This window comes from Alligator mississippiensis, chromosome 1 (genome assembly GCF_030867095.1).
Source record: "Alligator mississippiensis isolate rAllMis1 chromosome 1, rAllMis1, whole genome shotgun sequence".
Classification (NCBI taxonomy): Eukaryota; Metazoa; Chordata; order Crocodylia; family Alligatoridae; genus Alligator; species Alligator mississippiensis.
This window is the reverse complement of record NC_081824.1, coordinates 112,679,916-112,698,027: the sequence shown is the minus strand read 5'-3', so window position 1 is coordinate 112,698,027 and position 18,112 is coordinate 112,679,916. Positions and strand designations below refer to the sequence as shown.

Sequence of the window (18,112 nt, the reverse complement as noted above, 5' to 3'; positions counted from 1 at the left end):
TGAGGGAGATTCCCTGCCCTCAATCAATGCTGACCTCGTGAAGGAACACCTTGAGAGGCTGGATACCTTCAAGTCAGCTGGACCTGACAATCTACACCCCAGGGTACTCAAGGAGCTGGCGAGCATCAGAGCCTAGCCTTTGGCATGAATCTTTGAGAACTCCTGGTGCTCTGGTGCACCAGGAGTTCTCAAAGACTGAAAGAAGGCCAATGTAGTGTCTATTTTCAAGAAAGGGAGGAAAAGGGATCTGGCAAACTATAGGCCCATCAGCCTGACTTCTATCCTGGGGAAGGTCTTAGAAAAGTTTATTAAAGAGACCATCCTTAGTGGACTGGCCGATGCCAACATCCTGAGGGATAGCCAGCATGGGTTTGTTGTGGGTAGGTCTTGCTTGACCAATCTCATTTCCTTTTATGACCAGGAGACCTATTGCCTGGACAAGGGAGAAGAGATTGATGTCCTATATCTTGACTTCAAAAAAGCCTTCGACCTGGTATCCCATGATCACCTCTTGGTGAAACTGGCCAATTGTGGCCTTGGGTCCACCACAATCTGCTGGCTGGGAAATTGTCTCCGTGGTCAGACCCAGAGGGTGGTGGTTGATGGAAGTCACTCATCATGATGCCCTGTGACCAATTGGGTTCCCCAAGGCTCTGTCCTTGGACCTGTATTGTTCAGCAACTTCATTAGTGATGTGGACATTGGAGTCAGAAGCAGAGTGGCCAAGTTCGCCGATGACACCAAACTTTGGGGCAAAGCATCCACACCTGAGGACAGGAGGGCAATCCAGGCTGACCTGGACAGGCTCAGCAAATGGGCGGATGAGAACCTGATGGTGTTTAACACTGAAAAATGCAAAGTTCTCCACCTTGGGAGGAAAAACCTGCAGCATCCTTATAGGCATGGCAGTAATATGCTAGCTAGCACTATGGAAGAAAGAGACTTGGGGGTCATCATTGACCATAAGATGAACATGAGCCTTCAATGCGATGCTGCGGCTAGTAAAGCGACCAAAACGCTGGCTTGCATCCATAGATGCTTCTCAAGCAAATCCCGGTACGTCATTCTCTCTTTGTACTCGGCCTTGGTGAGGCTGCAGCTGGAGTACTGCGTCCAGTTTTGGGCCCCACAATTCAAAAAGGATGTGGAGAAGCTTGAGAGAGTCTAGAGAAGAGCCACGTGCATCATCAGAGGTCAGGAAAACAGACCTTACGACAACAGACTGAGAGCTATGGGGCTCTTTAGCCTGGAAAAGCGCAGGCTCAGGGGTGATCTGATGGCCACCTATAAGTTTATCAGGGGTGATCACCAATATGTGGGGGAACGTTTGTTCATCAGAGCGCCCCAAGGGATGATGAGGTTGAACGGTTATAAACTACTGCAAGACTGTTTCAGACTGGACATAAGGAAGAATTTCTTTACTGTCCGAGCCCTCAAGGTTTGGAATAGCCTGCCATCGGAGGAGGTTCAAGCACCTACATTGAACACCTTCAAGAGTAAATTGGATGCTTATCTTGCTGGGATCCTATGACCCCAGCTGACTTCCTGCCTTTGGGCAGGGGGCTGGACTCAATCTTCCGAGGTCCCTTCCAGCCCTAATGTCTATGAATATCTGTCCCTAGCCTTAAGGGAGAAAAATGTGGGAAACTGGCTTTTCCCTTGTAGGCTGGAAAAATTCCAGCCTTAAGGTGCTGCTTGCACTGGGGTGCAGGGGCCTGGGAGTGGGGCAGAGGGATGGGCAGCGGGTTGGGAGTGAGATGCACTGGTTTGGGACTAGTCATTGATGTTTACAAATGGGTCCTGGTACAAAAGTGCATTGAGAACCATGGGTTTAAATGCAGCAGACAGTCACTGACATAGGTGTAATGTTTGCTGGTGTTATTGGTTGTAGATAAGGAAGAAACACCAACTATTTCTCCATAACAGGAATGTACATTTAGAATAATGTTAAAATTAAATCAATATTTTAATGAAGTGCAGATTAATTTTAGAGGGGTGTAGGTTGTAGCCGTGTTGGTCTAAGGACATAGGCAGACAAGGTTCTTTGGCTAAATCTGATATCTCATCCAGGAAGAGCACACGATAACTCCAGATGCTTCCTCAGCCTGACAAAGGACATTTAAACCTAAAAGCTTGCTAAGAAGTTTTCCAACTATTTGAGTTGCTCTAATAGATTAATTTTTAGTGAATTTTGAATTCCCTTTTTTTTTTTATATCTGACTCCATGAAAATACTTTGTAGTTGTAGAATGAAAGTTATGTATAGCAGAGCTGTTAAAGCAAGTATCAAAGTAAAATTTATATTTTGGCATGTGTTTCAGTATTAAGGCTGTTTTTTATCTCACTTCCATCATTGGCTATCAATACCGATTTGTATCAGTAATCACAAGAACCTTCACTCTGAATTTTAACTAAAATGTATTTTTAAATATTTTCTTATAGCCGCAGATCTGGCCAATATACCATGCACCATGAAAATTCTAAGAAGGCTACAGAGAGACCAGCCTTTGACCGCTCAAGTTCCCAAGATTCCTTAGATGAGTTGTCTATGGATGATTATTGGAAAGAACTTGAAAACATCCATGAAACCAGGAAAAACAGTCATGAAGAGGAAGAAGTGGTTGTGGTGAAAGAACCAGATGGTGAGGACACATAATTTTGTAAATAATAATTTTATTGGTTTGGAGGGTTTTTGCATGTCCAGTTGGAGAAGCATTGGGCACATCTATCATGTGCAATTAGTGCGGTTGAATAAAATCCAGTGCAGTTCGGGCTGGAGCTTATTGTTCCTGGGTGCATTTACACGTATATGCAGGACGGCAGCATGTTGAGGCGGGGCAGGGAGCCCAGGGGGTCAGCCTGCCAATTCAGAGTTACTCCGTCTTGGCTCAGCATGCTGTGGAGGGTCAGACTGGGGCACAAGGGTGCTATAGCGTGGGGCTAGCTGGCATGTAGCCCTCGCACTGTAGCACCCTTGTTCCCCAGCCAGCCCGAGTCACTGCCTACACATGCGTTGCAGCATACTAAATAACTCTGCTATAGGATAGTACTTGTGTCAGACAGTAGTATCCTATAGCAGAGTTAATTTAGTTTACTCTGGACTAATAGTACCACATGTGTAGTCAGTGATACTTTGCTGTGGAGCTAATTAGTCAGCTCTGCAGTAAAGTGCATATGTAGATGCCCTCATTAAGTCTCGCTGCCAAAGATACAGAGAACCTAACAATTCCTAGTGAATCAATCCGAGCTACTCAGTACCAGTAAAAATGAGGTCTGGTTGCCTCAGACTGTACACCCAAAAATGAAATACCCAAAATTAGTGGTTACTTAAAAAAACTAGATTTAAGAAGAACTAGGGCAGAGTAAACAGAAGATCAGTTCTATTTTCCTAAAGTGATATTTCCAGAAAATAAGAACAACTTTGTGTATTTACAAAATACTAAAGCTTTATAGGAAGATTTGCATCCCTGTATATAAGAAGAATGAGATTACTTTAATTACAGTAGATAAGATAAAAATGTATATTGGAAATCCTCATACTTTAGACTAGAACCAGTCACTAACTACCTAGGTTTAGCAAGTAAATTCTGCAGTTCTAATATGGCATAGTATTCTGTTTTGGGGGAGTGGGGAAGAGGTATTTATCTTTCTCTGAAACACAAAGTACATTCAGTATTCTGGAGAATGAAAAAAATACGCAGCAGATGCGATGACTAGAAACATCATATCAAATTCTGGATATCTTACTCTTACATAATTCCTATTGATTTGTGGTTTTTCCCAGGATTTGGCTCTATGGCAGTACCAAATTTGTAATATAAATTCTGTGCCTATTCATTAAGTGCTTTGCTCTTTTACAAGGACATGAATGAAAAAGTACAGTAAATATTCAGGAATATGTGGTAGAATTAGATCTTGAAACAAGTGGTGACAAATTATCATCCAATCCTACCTAATGACCACTAGAATCTTGAGAAGTGATGTTTGCAGTCAGCTCAATGCAGTCCTCTGTTAGAAGAGAACCTGCTGGCCATTTTTTAAATTAGAGAATCATCATGAAAAGGGTGTCAAAACAGAGGTGGTTATATACTCTAGGTCAATCATAATAAGTAACAGCAGTCTTCTGCCCTTTCATGTTTAATGAACTGTCAATAAAGGATACCATATCAGCCATAAACAATAAAGCAGTGATCACCTTACAGGACGACAATATAAATTAAAGATTACATTACTAGAAAGGATTAAAATTCCATTAAGGTCATGCATTAGACTTGATCACCTTTCAGCAGAGCAACTGTATAAATTAATGTGCCAAGAAAACAAGTCAGGAAAAATATAGATGTGGGTAAAAAGCATGAATCCTGAAGTAGACTCTGCTACCTTGTATACAAGAAGAGTGCTGATAAGGCTTTAAGACTTTTTCTTCCTCTTTCATTGGAAGAGGGCAGGGAGAGTATAAGAGATCTTCATGTGCTTAGTTACTGAAATGGCAAAGTAGTAAAGGCCATGCTTTATACTAAAGTTATATTTATAAAATGGTATAGGAAGGGTTAGATTAATCGATGGTAACTGAGACTTACTGTACATGTAAATGGCATTGTCCTTGTGGACTCTGTAACAAACTATAACTGATTCGTTCTTTAGTTTGAAAGTCTTGGTATCATGTATGTACCCCTTAGAAAGTAATTTATAATTTTTTTTTTATATAGTGGGTGTGTCTACACGTGCTTTTATACCAGCTTAAAATTACCGCGCAATAAATTACTGTACAGTAAGCAGGAATAGGCCAGCATCTACACATGTAGGTGTTAAAGTACATTAATGCTGTGTGTGGACTGAGTTGGGGCTAAAGTTAGTCCCAAGTTAGTCCACACACAGCATTACTACTCAGTAAGTGGAGGTAAACCGATACATTGGTCTGATTGGCATCAGTATAAAGAAAATTGATTGTGTCGGAAATCAGCCTGATGTAGCTGATAATTTGGCTGATAAATGCTCGTTTATGCATGCAGCTGCAGCTCAGCGTGTAGGCAGCGAAGAGCATGGCCCGGCAGCTTGGAGAGCTGCGTGCAGCTGGTGTGGTGGAAGGAGACGGGGAAGGCAAGGGACTTGGGGGGAGGAGGGGAGCAGATCAATCTCCCCCTCCCCTCCTGCCCCAGAGAGAGAGGAGCGGGGCTGGAGCGGGGTTTGGGCCAAGCGCTCCCCATCTGGGGCAGGCTTGGGACAGAGTCATGGTTCCTCCGGGAGGCATGGGGTGGGGGCAGCTCCCACCTCTGCACGCTGCTAGTCCACGAGCCACTGGCCCAGTGCTCACTTGCTCATCTGGCAGCTCCCACCCCTCGTATGGAGGGTATGGGGGCGGGGAGGGGTGTGTGCCCTTGGAGCTGCATGGGGTGGGGCAGGGCAGGCTGGGGCTGGGGTGCACGGGGCTCTTCCCAGCTCACTCTGCCCCACCCCACACAGATATGGGGGCACATGCCTTCCCCCCCATGCCCTCCCGGATGAGTGGCGGGAGCAGCAGTGGAGAGCCAGTGGGCGAGCAGGCAAGTGCCAAACCAGTGGCTCCCAGACAAGCAGCATGCAGTGGCGGGAGCCTCCCCCTGAGCCCCAGCCCCACTCCTCCCTCACCACAAGGGCCTTGATCTACCCCCGCCCCTTCCACCACACCAGACTGACCAGCTTCATGCAGTTCTCCAAGCTGCCGGGCTGGTATTGAAAATCAGATCAGTATTGACCAATATGCCTCCTTAAAAATCAGCTATTGGTATCAGTCCCAAAAATCTCTATCAGTACACCCCTGTCAGCAGGGCGTTTACACATGTATTAACGTGCAGTAATTAATTGGGCGTAAATTTGATACCTGCATGATGAAAATTTACACTGAAATCAGCATGAGTCACCATATTTACTATGTAGTACAGGTGTGCATGTGTAGACTTGTGCCCATACTGTGCAGTAATTTGGCTTACTGCACAGTAAATGTGCATGTGTAGATGTGCCCATGTGTCTGTGCTGAGAACTGCTTATGGGCCACTGTTGACATTTCCTAGCAGAAGCAGTTACTGTGACTTACCTCCTAGCCTACTATGTGCATACACATTCATGCCCTTTGATTTTTTTTTTTCTTCTCCTGGCACAGAGGGTGAATTGGAAGAAGAGTGGCTAAAGGAGGCAGGCCTTTCAAATCTTTTTGGTGAGAGTGCAGAAGACCCTGTAGAAAGCATGGTGTTTCTATCCACATTGACCCGAACTCAGAAAGCAGCAGTACAGAAACGAGTGGAAACGGTCACACAAACCATGAGGAAAAAAAATAAACAGCACCAGGTTCCAGATGTTAGAGATATCTTCAGAATACAAAATGACCCAAAGGAAAAAGTAAGATTCTGACTGATTTCATTTTATTTGGTTCTCTTAAAACCCAAGCAGAGGATCTACTGCTAGATTGTCTCTAAATTCAAAAGTATAACTTGTATTGACTTTAACAGGAGCAGAGTTATGATAGATTTAAGCTAGTGCCAAGTGCTTTTAAAAAGTAAGTTTCAAAAGCAGATAACTAATCGAAAGGCAGCAATCTGCTTCTGTATAGGAATAAGCTAAATATAGGGAGTTTTGCAGGAATTCTTCTGTTGGGAGGTTTGGATGTGATCAACTCTCCACTGGAAATCTCAACATGGTAGCATCTGACGCAAACTTATGCTTCTGTGAATTAGATAGTCTACAAGATGCAACTCTACCCTGCCTTCTCTCTGTGCACATTTGTAGCAGGAGTTCAGAGTTCAACCCTGGGCATGTAGAAGCAATGCAAGGGGAATCAGGGTTACTGACAGTCAAGATGAGAGCAGGCAGTCACCCATTCCTTCACACTTTGTGGAGCTGAAAATTTACACACAGTTTGTAAGGCACAGAGGTGTGAACTGAGGAGACAGGGCAGATACCGCCATCACTGGCCCCAGCCCCAGCCCCATGGTACTGGTGGGGACCTGTGTGTACAGCAGTGACCCAGCCTGCCCTGCTCCCCACCCCTGCCCTGCTCAGGACTCGCCTGCCCAGGCTGGGCAGTGGCAGCAGCGGCGGCTGCCAGACAGAAACTGTTCCTCGGCATGGGGGAAAAGCTCTCCTTCACCACTGCTGGGACTGTCCTGCTACAGTGGGCCGGAGCATGCGCTAGGCTGCTCTGTGTCTCCACCGCTGTCACCGCCACCTCCAGGCTGCCTAGTAGAGGCGTGCAAAACAGCACCGTTCTGCTTCAACTTATGTTTTGACGGAACAGTGTTTCTTTTGAGTTTTTGAAATTTTTTTTTCTGGTTCCAAGATGGCAAACCCCCTTCCCAAAAGGAGCACTTCTTGGGGACAAGGAAAGGGACTTCCAGTGGCCAAGGTCAGGGATTAGGGGGCAGGACTTCTGGTCCCAATATGGCGACTAAGGGGCGCCTGGGGTACCTGTCAAGGGGTGGGGCTACCCTTGCAGCCCTCGACAGCTCACCAAAACTCGTTAAGTGGCCCTCCAGCCAAAATAATTGCTTCCCCCACCCCCAATCTAATAGAATAATAATGGAGGTGGGATATTCTGTAGCATGGAGCTGTGTCACTTCACTTTCAACTGTGGGGCTTCAGCAGCACATCAAAGTATATTCAGTTTTCTCTTCTTAAGCCATAAATTATTCAGCACTTGACAGCTGGATACAGTAGTACCCAGTATCTCTGTAGTTCCTTTAAAATACTTGTTTTTAATATTGATTAATTTTGTGTGAAGGAATTCAAACAGGCAAATAGCAATAATCCTGTAGTACAGTAGTGTTCACCCTCCAGGCCTCAGGCCAGATTTGGCCTATGGAGCTGTGTCATCCAGCCCACAGTACTTCCAGTGGGTCCAGAAATTTGACAGCAGGGGAGTGGTAGCAACGTTAATTGCTGCTCTCCTGCTGCCAAATTTCCAGACCCCTGGAAATCCTTTCAGAGATCAGTGGGGTTGGGCCAGTGCATAGCTGCGTCCAGGGCAGGGGGTTGAGTCAGTATGCAGCAGGATCAGGCTAGCACCCAGCCACCTCTGGGAGCACAGGAGTGTGCTGGAACGCAGCCAGACATGGGTGCATGGGATCAGGCTGGTGCATGGGATCTCCCTATGTATTGACTTTGAGTGGGATCCAGCCCACAGAGTGACCCTGCACCATTCGTCTGGTCCCCAGGGTTGGAAGGTTGGTCACCTCTGCTGTAGTGTATATTAAATGGAAAGACGGGATGGAGTGTAAATATGAAAATAATTAAAAAAAAAAAAAATTTGTCTCGCCCTTGTCCCTTCCATAGGAATGAAATAACAGACATGTCAGCCTGGAAGGGTCATTAAGGTGTCACCTCATTCTGCTAGTCCAATGATGTAGTCTAAGCCTACCCAGACCCTCTTTCACAGCCTGACCTGTTTTGAAAAGCCTCCAAGGAAGGGCATTCCATACTTTTGCAAATAGCTTCCCCTTGTTCTTATCCTTACAATTATAAATGGGGATCTGCTTAGCTCACTATGAGACAATGCAATTTTTACAGCTGGGTCCTGACACAGTGCCAATTTTTTGCAGGCATTTCCCAGTGGCCCCACCCCTCAACACCGATTGGTGGAGAGGCATATACCATATAACTTAATAGCAAATTCTGCAGAAAGTAAATTATATCATGTCATTTCTCATATTAATATAAATCTAAATATTAAATTTTAAATCTAAATTTAAATATGATATACATATAAATGTATATACAATATGAATTGTAACCTATATCATCATCATTTATTATATGTTGTGTTCTATAAGAAGTTTAGAAATACTAATTGATGCTAACCTTAATAGAAACAATTTCACTTCACTGACTGGCACCTTCATTTAGTCTGTCATTAGCAGCTCTCAACCACGTGATATATGGCTGCAGTGACTGTCACATTATCTTTGTATTGTGGTAAGTATTGGGACATTCTAAAACAGAGTATTCTATGAATAAGACACTGGGGGTTTTTTTTAGGTTAATTCTGTAGGATATCACGGCCAATGTAGTATTTCCTAGTGAATGAGGACAATGCCATTTTTGCAGTTTGTGTGAAAATTGGGAAACCATGAATTAAGTAGATCCTTAGTTATGAAGTTTGCAGTACTGCAAAACAGGAGCCAAAGCATTCTGCAGTTGATATTCCAACCTAAAACAGACTCTTCATCCTACCACCAGATGGAGAAAAGCAGGACAAGACAAAAATTGGTAACTTTGTGAACCTCTGTTACACTCCCTGCTGTGTCCTCAAAGAGCAACTGTGATTCTGGGACCATTTAACAAACTCTCCCTGCCCCTCTCTCTGCACTGGTCAACAGTAGTCGTTCTGCCATCTCTTCTGGAATTATTTTCATGTGCCTCTTAGGATCTTGGATTTTTAACAAAATAAATCTGCCTGGTTTTATCACTAAATATACTGCAATTCATCCTTAGTTTCTGTATGTACTGGGATGTACAGCGCTTATCCAAAATGCCACATCAAGACTAGATCATTCAACAGCTTTTTTAATATTTGGCATCCTTTTTAACATTCTGAGTTGCCGAGGGCAATATTCATACTAATGAATATTAGTAAGGAGATTAGAAAAAGTATGGGCCATGAATATGTTAAAATGTATGGCAAATTTTGAAATATTTTATCCAGAATGATCTTAGACATAATCAATGGAACTTCAAAATTTTCCTTTTTAACCTTTTTTTGGCATATAAACTCAAGGCTAGGTTGTGTTTCATCTTGCATATTTACTTTATAAACCAAGGGCTGCATGTGGGTGTCCTGTATGCACATACGTGTGGCTCAGGTTAGGCTGATCTGGGAGGAAAGTCATTTTGCTATTTTCCCTCCATGTATCTTTTTGGGATAGACTAGCCACATTACTGCTGTGTAGGCAAGCAGTGTGAATAGCTAGGACTGCTGACATCCCTGCAAAGAGACAGGGATCAGAACCAGACCAGAGCACCTAGTGATGGGACTTCTCTTGCAAGTTCCATTTGTGCTGAATTTCAGTAGAACCAATCCAAACTCCTCTTGGGGGCTTCCACTGAAATGTAACCTGTCTTCATTATTTCCCGTTAACATATTGCATTGTGTATAAGTCGAGTTTTGAAGCCCAATTTTTAACTGTTAAAATTCAACCTCTACTTATACAGTGTATCACCATCCCCTGTGGTTGGCACTGTATCGCACTGCCTATGGGCGGCACCGGGCTTGGCACTCAGCTAGCATGGCCCAGGCATCACCACTTGCAGGGGATGGGGGTGTGCCAGCCAAGCACCAAGCCTGGCTCCATCTGCTATAAGCGCCAACCCAACCCAATCACCTGTGAGTGGCACTGGGCTTGGTGCTCAGCTGGCCTTGGCTGGCACTGCCCGGGCAGTGCCGCTTGCAGGGGACGGGACTGGGCTCGGCCGGCACAGCCCAGGCAGTGCCGTTTGCAGGGCATGGGCACGCCAGCCAAGCACTGAGTCCAGTGCTGCTTGCAGGGGATGGGGCTGGGCTTGGCGCACATCTGGTGCACCCCAATTCCCTGTGAGTGGCACTGCCTGGCCTCTAGCTGAGCTCCGAGCCTGGCCCCATCTGTTGCAAGCAGTGCTGCTGAGCACCAAGCCGAGCTGCGCCAACTGAGCACTGAGCCTGGTACCACTTGCAGGGAACGAAGCTGGGCTCGGCACTCAACAGCGCCACTCACAGCAGACAGGGCCAGGTTTGACATTTGACTGGTGCAGCCCAAGCAGTGCCACTCACGGGGGATGGGGCTGCACCAGCTGAGCATTGAGCCTGTCATTGTCCCCTGTGAGTAGTGCTGCAGCACATGTTCATCCCCCAGGTGCTCAGCCTACCGTGAGGGCATGTAGGGGCTGGTATAAGTCAACCCCTAACAAAAAGTTAGGTTAAATTAAGCACTGGATCTACAAAATTCTCCAATAACTTTTTGGCTCAGAAAAATGGTCCCGACTCGTATACAGTGTCAATGTATACACTGAAATATGGTAAATTACATTCTAGCCATTCCTATTTATATTGCAGCTCCCCAGGAACTTCTTCCAGTGACATGGTCAATATAAACCAATTAGCCTTTATCACTGTCAATTAGCTGGTCATGCCAGTTGATTGAGGGAATAAATATGAGAGGGTACACAAATCCACAGTTCCTTTGAAAACATATATTTATACGTAATGTAACCCATCTAACCACAGGCATTAACATATAGGAACACCTTACTAGATAACAGCTTTCTCTTAGATTTAAACAGTAATATACTAAAATGTGTTTTCTATTTTCCTTGATTATTTTGTCAACCTCCAAGTCAACCAGGAAGATGCACCCTGACTGACAAGATGCTCAATAGAGCATGTATACTTTAATCAGTTCTTAAAGGCTCAAGCCTTCTAGGTACCTCCTTGTTCTTCTGGGTTGTTCACTGCTTTCTTTGTTACATTCCAGGGTTGGTCTGACCATCAAGCAAGCCTTAATTTTAAGGAGGTAATCCAGGGGTAGGCAAAATTTGTTCTGTGGACTGGATCCTGCCTAGCAAGTGATTCCATCTGGACAACAGCAGGTCCGTCAGCTCTGCCTGGCCCAGCCATATGTGGCCAGCACTGCTGCCCCTGGTGGCGGAGATACTGCCTACTGCAACCTGCCTTATCCCCAGGTGTGGCTCTTGGGCATGCTGGTAGCTGTAGTCCACAGAGCAGGGTGGGGGTGACACAGTGGCTGGACTTGGTTTCCTAGCAGCCCTGCTACTGCCACCTGGGAGCAGCTGTGTACTGTGCCACCATTGCTGGCCCCTGACCCTGCTGCCCAGGCATACTGAGCACATCCACCCTGCACCTATTGCTAGAGATGCCAGATGGAGTGGTTGTGCAGAGTTTCCCTAAAGACTGGTCCGAAACCCCCAGGCAGGACATGCTCGTCCAGGTAGATTGGATGGGGATGCAGGCAGGTGGAGAGTGGTGCCTGGGAGAGAGCACCTGGCCGGGGCTGGGATCATGGGGCAGTGACAATACAGAACCAGGACCCAGGGCAGAGCTACAATCCACTCCTCAAGTCTCTGTGATGGACACCAGTTCCTTGCTCTGCAGTTCACCGCGGAACTGGAACCCATCGCAGGGACATACAGGGAGTGGATCACAGCTCTGCCCCGAGCCCTCCTTTTGTGCTGTCACCGCCTGCCCACCCTGCTCCCAGGTGTGCCCTTTGACCACTAATGGCCCTATCCCATCCACCTGGCTGAGAGCTTTCTGCCCACAGGGGTACTGGGCCAGTCTCCACAGAGACCTCGCCTGTCCTCTCCGCCTGGCTAGGATAAATTGGAATCTCCTCAAGACAGCCCTCTCCCCTGCTGTGAAGGGGGCTGAGGCCAGGTCAGCACCCACCCTCTGGCCCTTAAGAGCTCAGCAAAACTCCTTAAATGGCGATCTAGCCCAAATAATTGCCCACCCTTGAGTTAACTCTTTCCTACTTTAAGGAAACCAGGATTTCATTCCACATATTGTAGTTGGAGATGCAGCAACTTCAGAGTTGGGTTTGTGTTCACTTGTGCTTTTTGTTAACAGATTTAATTTCTTAATTTGGTGGGTTTCAGGTCCCACGTCTTTGTGAAAGAGGTTGTTGTCTAGTACCCCAACCCTCAGATGGTTTCAGATGGTCTTGATATAGAGTGTTTCAGGCTGCCTAGGTACACTGCAGGAGCAGAACCAAAGGTGTTGCTTGCATCCTATAATTTGCTGTATCTGAATAGATATTCAACTTTATAGGTGGGTTGGTTTCTTTCTTTGTTTTTTAGGTCTCCGATGGGAATGAGCCCCCATCTGTGAAAACAAGTATAAATAAAAATGAAATGGAAGAGGAAGGAAAAGGTAATGCTGAGCAGATTTCCCATCGTCTTTCCCTCCATTTATAGTTTCATAACTTCTGGCCTAGTCTTCAGTATGCTCTACGTAAATCCTGGTTACATTGTTTGTGTGTATGGGGGACACATTTACAACTGAAATATTTTAAATTGCATTGGAGAAGTATGGTAAAGCATACTGAAGAACAGTGATGAACTTAAGAGTGATAGTTTCTTTCTAATATTTCATTCTTAGTTCTCCTGACCCTTTATCCTTTTGATTTATCTCTTCTGTACTTTCAATACAAGTAATAAGATTTAGTGGATAAGCTTGGTAGTGTATGCTTGTGTGTGTGTGTGTGTGTGTGTGTGTGTGTGTGTGATTAGATATGAAAAATCAGCCACATGACTAAGAAAAATAGAAGGAATCTGTATATATTTAGGGCTCCAAGTAAGAAAAAGGAGCAACATTAAGATGTTAGTTGAATATATTCAGGAAACAAAGGGATATTTGCTGTGTGTCTTTGTTGGCTGCCTCTGGTCCTGAACCTTTGCATGAAGGGGTATGGCACATAGAGAGAACATAAGAAGCATCCCTTCCTGTGGTCTCCCATGAAGGGGCACAGCCTGGTTGTCATCCTTAGACGAGACTCTGGCTTCCACTGAAATCACTTGCAGAACTCCCAGAGCATAAGTCTCTGATAGATCAATCTTACACTTGCCACTAATTCTCCAGCCTCTGTTACCACAGTTAGAGGAAATGCCTCTCCTGTGCTCTAGGAACTTGCAGGAGGAACTTGCACGGTGCCTGCCCAACAGCACTGTTTCCTGGAGCAATATAGATGCTCACTGCTTACAAAAGTAGCCTGTATGGCTGTCATTCAGCCATAAGTGCCAGTCATTGAAGCACTGAATTTAGCATAGTGTAGGTATGCATGTACACCTCCCCCCCGCCCCCCCCAACCAAAAATAAAATCCAAACTACACCCCCCACATGCCAAAACAATGAGTAATACTTGCATTATTTTTCTTGAGTCTTGCTACTAGTTTTTACAAGGAGGTGAGTAGCACTTGTCCATTGCTCAGATAATGTCTATTTTGTAAATGCATAGATGGGGAGGAGGATCAATTATTCTCCTCTCAAATCACTAAACTGTTGCTTACTTTAGAAATACATCTGAACCATTTTGGAGAAACAGCTTGCAACTGAAAAATAGCAGCAAAATAGAGAAAAGGGGTAGAGATGAAACACCGCAAATACTCAACGTTTTGTGCGTTTTCAGAAGCATTATTAATTCCTTCCTCCCCTGCCTTTAGCAAACCTTTCTGTGGTACAAACAGTGAAAAATTGGGAGAGTTGCCAAAGTGCTGGTTCAGCACAAGGAAAGGAAAGGATGCCTGGTGCCTGTGTCAATAAACCTCGCTGTAGGATTTGGAGCTGGAAAACTACCAAGCAATTATTACAGAGTTTTATCACATCTGGTTCTTTTTTTTTCCAGTGGCCCCAATGAACCTTTTAGAAATGGGAAGCTCTAAAAGGCAAATTCCATATGCTAGCTCTCCACAGCCCAGATTGCAATGGGCAAGGCAAATGCAGCTTACTTACATCCTAATACACTTCTGCTTCTGCCAGCATGCTAAAGTGGGCTCTGCTCCCGAGATTAGAACAAGAAAATCAGTTCAGTTCACTAGGAAGCTATCCAAGGCGAACCACGTTAGAAGTGCTGCACCTGTTTCAGAGCTGTGCCATGATCCCTTTTTTTTTTTTTTCAAGAATAAATGAGCTAATTGGTGTTACATAAACAGTGGATGGTTTTAGAGGCAAAAAGTAAACAATATGTGACACCAGATACCCATGAAATTTAAATTCAAAGGCGTTACTGTCAAATTTAAATGTTTTTTGTAACCAAAGAGAGAGTCCCTAGCAAAATGTATTAATGTGATCTTTTCTCTATATATGTATATCCTAGACATTTTATAAATGTGTTTAGAAGTTTAAATCAAGATGCTTTCAGCTTTCGAAGTCAGATGCTATAAGCCCATTAATGTGAAATCTGAGTTAGTCATCACCTTCAGAGGACTGATAATGTTCCTGGTTCAGTATTCAAAGTGCTCTTGGTTCAGTATTCAAAATGATTTGAATGCTGAACTGAAAATGATATTGAGATTTCCATAGAATATGTGCACATGGGTGTCTTGAATATGAGCCTGTTCCTTTTTCTTCTTTCTACTTGATCCATCTTCTTCCCTCACTAACCAATGGCAGTGGAATGAGGAAATAATGTAAAATGGCCCCCTTATTCAGATTTTTGTCATTGCCTGATTGGTGCGGTCCAGAGACGGCAGTTTAATTTAGCCAGTATTTACACCACTTTTAATACCAGTGGGAGAAATCTCATTTATTTTGATTTATTGAACATACCTCTACCCAGTGCTTATGGCATGTGGAGCTGTGTATGTAGTTTGGATTTAATTTTTGTTTCGGGGGTGTGTGTGTGTACATATCTACACACAAACATACACTCAGATATGTATACACACAATAAAATATAAAACTATGCACATTGAGTTACCACAAATAATTTACTAGACATCTTGCTATCTGCCCCCGTATAAATTACAATAGTTTGTGCAGACCATAAACCATTGCAAACTCTCTACTCCCTTACCCAATATATGCAGATCTCTTCATACAGTTTTGGAAAGGAGATAATTTAGAAGTCAGATACAGTGAAGAGAAGTTGCCTCCCTAAGAAAAGCTAAAAAAAGAAAAACATTAAAAAAAGTTGAATACTCACTAGGTGAAATCGGGGCTGCAACAGACACAGACAAAACAACCAGGTTAGGACTGTAGCTGTTTGGCTCTTCCATTTTAGAGGGTTAGCCTCAAGCAAAGCATATGAGATTAGTTTTTCCTGTAATGGGAAAGCCCAAACAGAATAGTCAGGCAGTTGGAAGGAAAACCCCTTAAAGCTAGCTCAAGGGGGGAAAAAAGGAGCTGTGCCCTTATTTATATATCAGTTAACGTAAATAAGACCTTAAAAGGTCTTTATGGAGTTTTTTGTTTGTTTTGTTATTTTACATTATCAAACCATATCTTTGAAGCCTAGAAGAGCTTCTGAGATTATAAAAGAAAACCTCCTCTTTTTCTTTTGTAGTTGTGTTTAAATGAAATAACAACATTTTGGATAAATGATATCTTAATTAAAGATTGAGCCATTCCACCTCTCTAAGTAAAGTGTGAGCACTTAAAGTATACATCCTTGGGACAACACTGTAAGTCCCTTTTCGAAACCAAGAAAACACAGAGCTGACATTTGTAATGTTTCTATAGTTAAAAAGATTCAGAAAAAGTCCCATCCTTCTAAGTGTTCTTAATAAAGCATTGTGAAGCAAACAGAGGCCTCAGGCCCAATTAAAAAAATATCCTTTGCACATCATTAGTAGCATCCGATATTTATATTTTCTATCATATGCATATTTCTTTCATGAAATTTTGCTTATAATTGGCAAATTGACAGAACAGCAAATCTGCTTTTTCTTACAGCTGTTTCTAGTTAAACATGCAGCAATTGAGCATGGACTGCAGAAATACACACACAAATCCCCCCAAGTAAAAACAGCAACATTTTCACACTTTTCAGCACCTTCGAAGTAAATAACAAAGACATCAATATTAAAAAGTATTTCATTATGAACCAAGGACTGAAACAGGAATGACTGCAATATTAGTTATGACATTGGCAAAATACTAGCAAATAATAAAGGGGGAAAAATACCCTCTTTTCCCTTTTAAAATACTGTCATTTCCTTCTGTTTAAATATATTCATTTTGGGTTAACTGTATTGGACATTCTAGCCAAATATGCTGTAGTCAATAAATTTGAACAAGGGCTGAATTTGGCCTTGGGATCCTAAAGTCTTTTGTAACACTTTGCTGATACCAGCAACTTCGGTTTTAACTTCAGCTTGATCCTTAGTATGTGCTCATTGAACCTTTGAGGTTCTAGCACAGCTCAAGCTGAAGTCATTGTGAAAAGAGAAATTTCAAACAATATAAAATCACCAGTTTTTTATACTTCCCACAGCTTTACCTTGTCAGTAGAACAAAAACATTACAAAAAAAATTTCCAGTTCCTTGTTTTGGAGTTTCTTGGCCTCTGAGCTCAAAATCGTCACTGAGAATCGGATATTGTGGCTTTCTCAGAAATTAGTGTTGCTGGTCTTAACAGCTTTAAAATATTCACACCAACCCTTCCATAAGAAGAGATCCAAGAATTTGGCACTGGCTGAAACAATCGTCATGGGATGGCCTACATTCCAAGATTTTCAGAGATTAAATTTAAACAGTTTTTTCAACTAGACTAGATCTCTGCTTTAAAATCCTCACCAGCTGAATTTTTTTTATTTGAATTTATTATTGCACACCCTGTTTAGGCGGTGAGACACAAGTATTAATTAGGCCCTTTTACAGGCTTTTATATATCAATTCATCTCTCTCAAAGCAGCCTATCCTCTATATTTCCCCTAAATTAGTGTCAATGAGAGTGAGGTAGAACCCAGAAACTGCTGTAGTTGTGGCTGTTTCAGGGTCCCTTTTTAACTGCACGGGAATATAAGAAGTTCAGAGGCATTAAAGAATGGAAATAAAAACGTTTCCCACAGTGGTGAAAACAAAGCCATCTGTAGTCTTATGCAATAGCTAATTTGGATAAACACATGGTCTTCTTATGGTTTCTCTCATCATTCCATCTCCCTTTCCATCCTGTTGTTTACTCTCATCTTTAAGCAGACTGCACATTTTTAGGGGCAGGGACTACCCCTATATATCTATATCGATTATAGATATATAGAGCTAGGATTTCACTTTGTAGTCCCTGCCCCTAAAAATGTGCAGTCTGTTTAAATATATAAATAATTTGCTTTCAGGACATCACCCCATATTTTCTAACGAGTTCATCCAGTACTTCTTACAATGGCTCCTGAGTCATTTGAGAGAGACCATTATATCAATAATGTTGAGATCAGAATCTTTTGCTAATGTTCTGAGCCTTTTTTGATCCTGTGATATGACAAATCATCTTGGGATTGGTATTTTACAGAATACACGATTTAAACTTGTGTTCCTCCTGAGAATATCTTTTGCTCTTATCTTTGTTTCCTGCCAACAGTGACACTTTGAACTGAAAAACAGCCATCGACTGCTTATAAAACAGACTGTGTTCTGAAACAAAACTGTATCCCCTTTCATT

The 18,112-nt window shown here is 43.3% G+C and overlaps 1 protein-coding gene across 3 annotated transcripts in view; it reads left to right on the top strand.

Annotated features, from left to right (window-relative positions):
- Nucleotides 1-18,112, top strand: part of ARHGAP18 (Rho GTPase activating protein 18) — a 175,826-nt gene that overhangs the window by 112,673 nt on the left and 45,041 nt on the right. For 2 of the 3 annotated variants that reach the window (XM_059712931.1, XM_006274251.4), the window contains exons 2-4: nucleotides 2,442-2,641; nucleotides 6,139-6,374; nucleotides 12,816-12,888. In XM_059712931.1, coding sequence (XP_059568914.1) covers nucleotides 2,442-2,641; nucleotides 6,139-6,374; nucleotides 12,816-12,888 — 509 coding nt within the window. The remainder of the gene's footprint in view (nucleotides 1-2,441; nucleotides 2,642-6,138; nucleotides 6,375-12,815; nucleotides 12,889-18,112) is intronic. The other variant, XM_019479603.2, reaches the window with a different exon arrangement.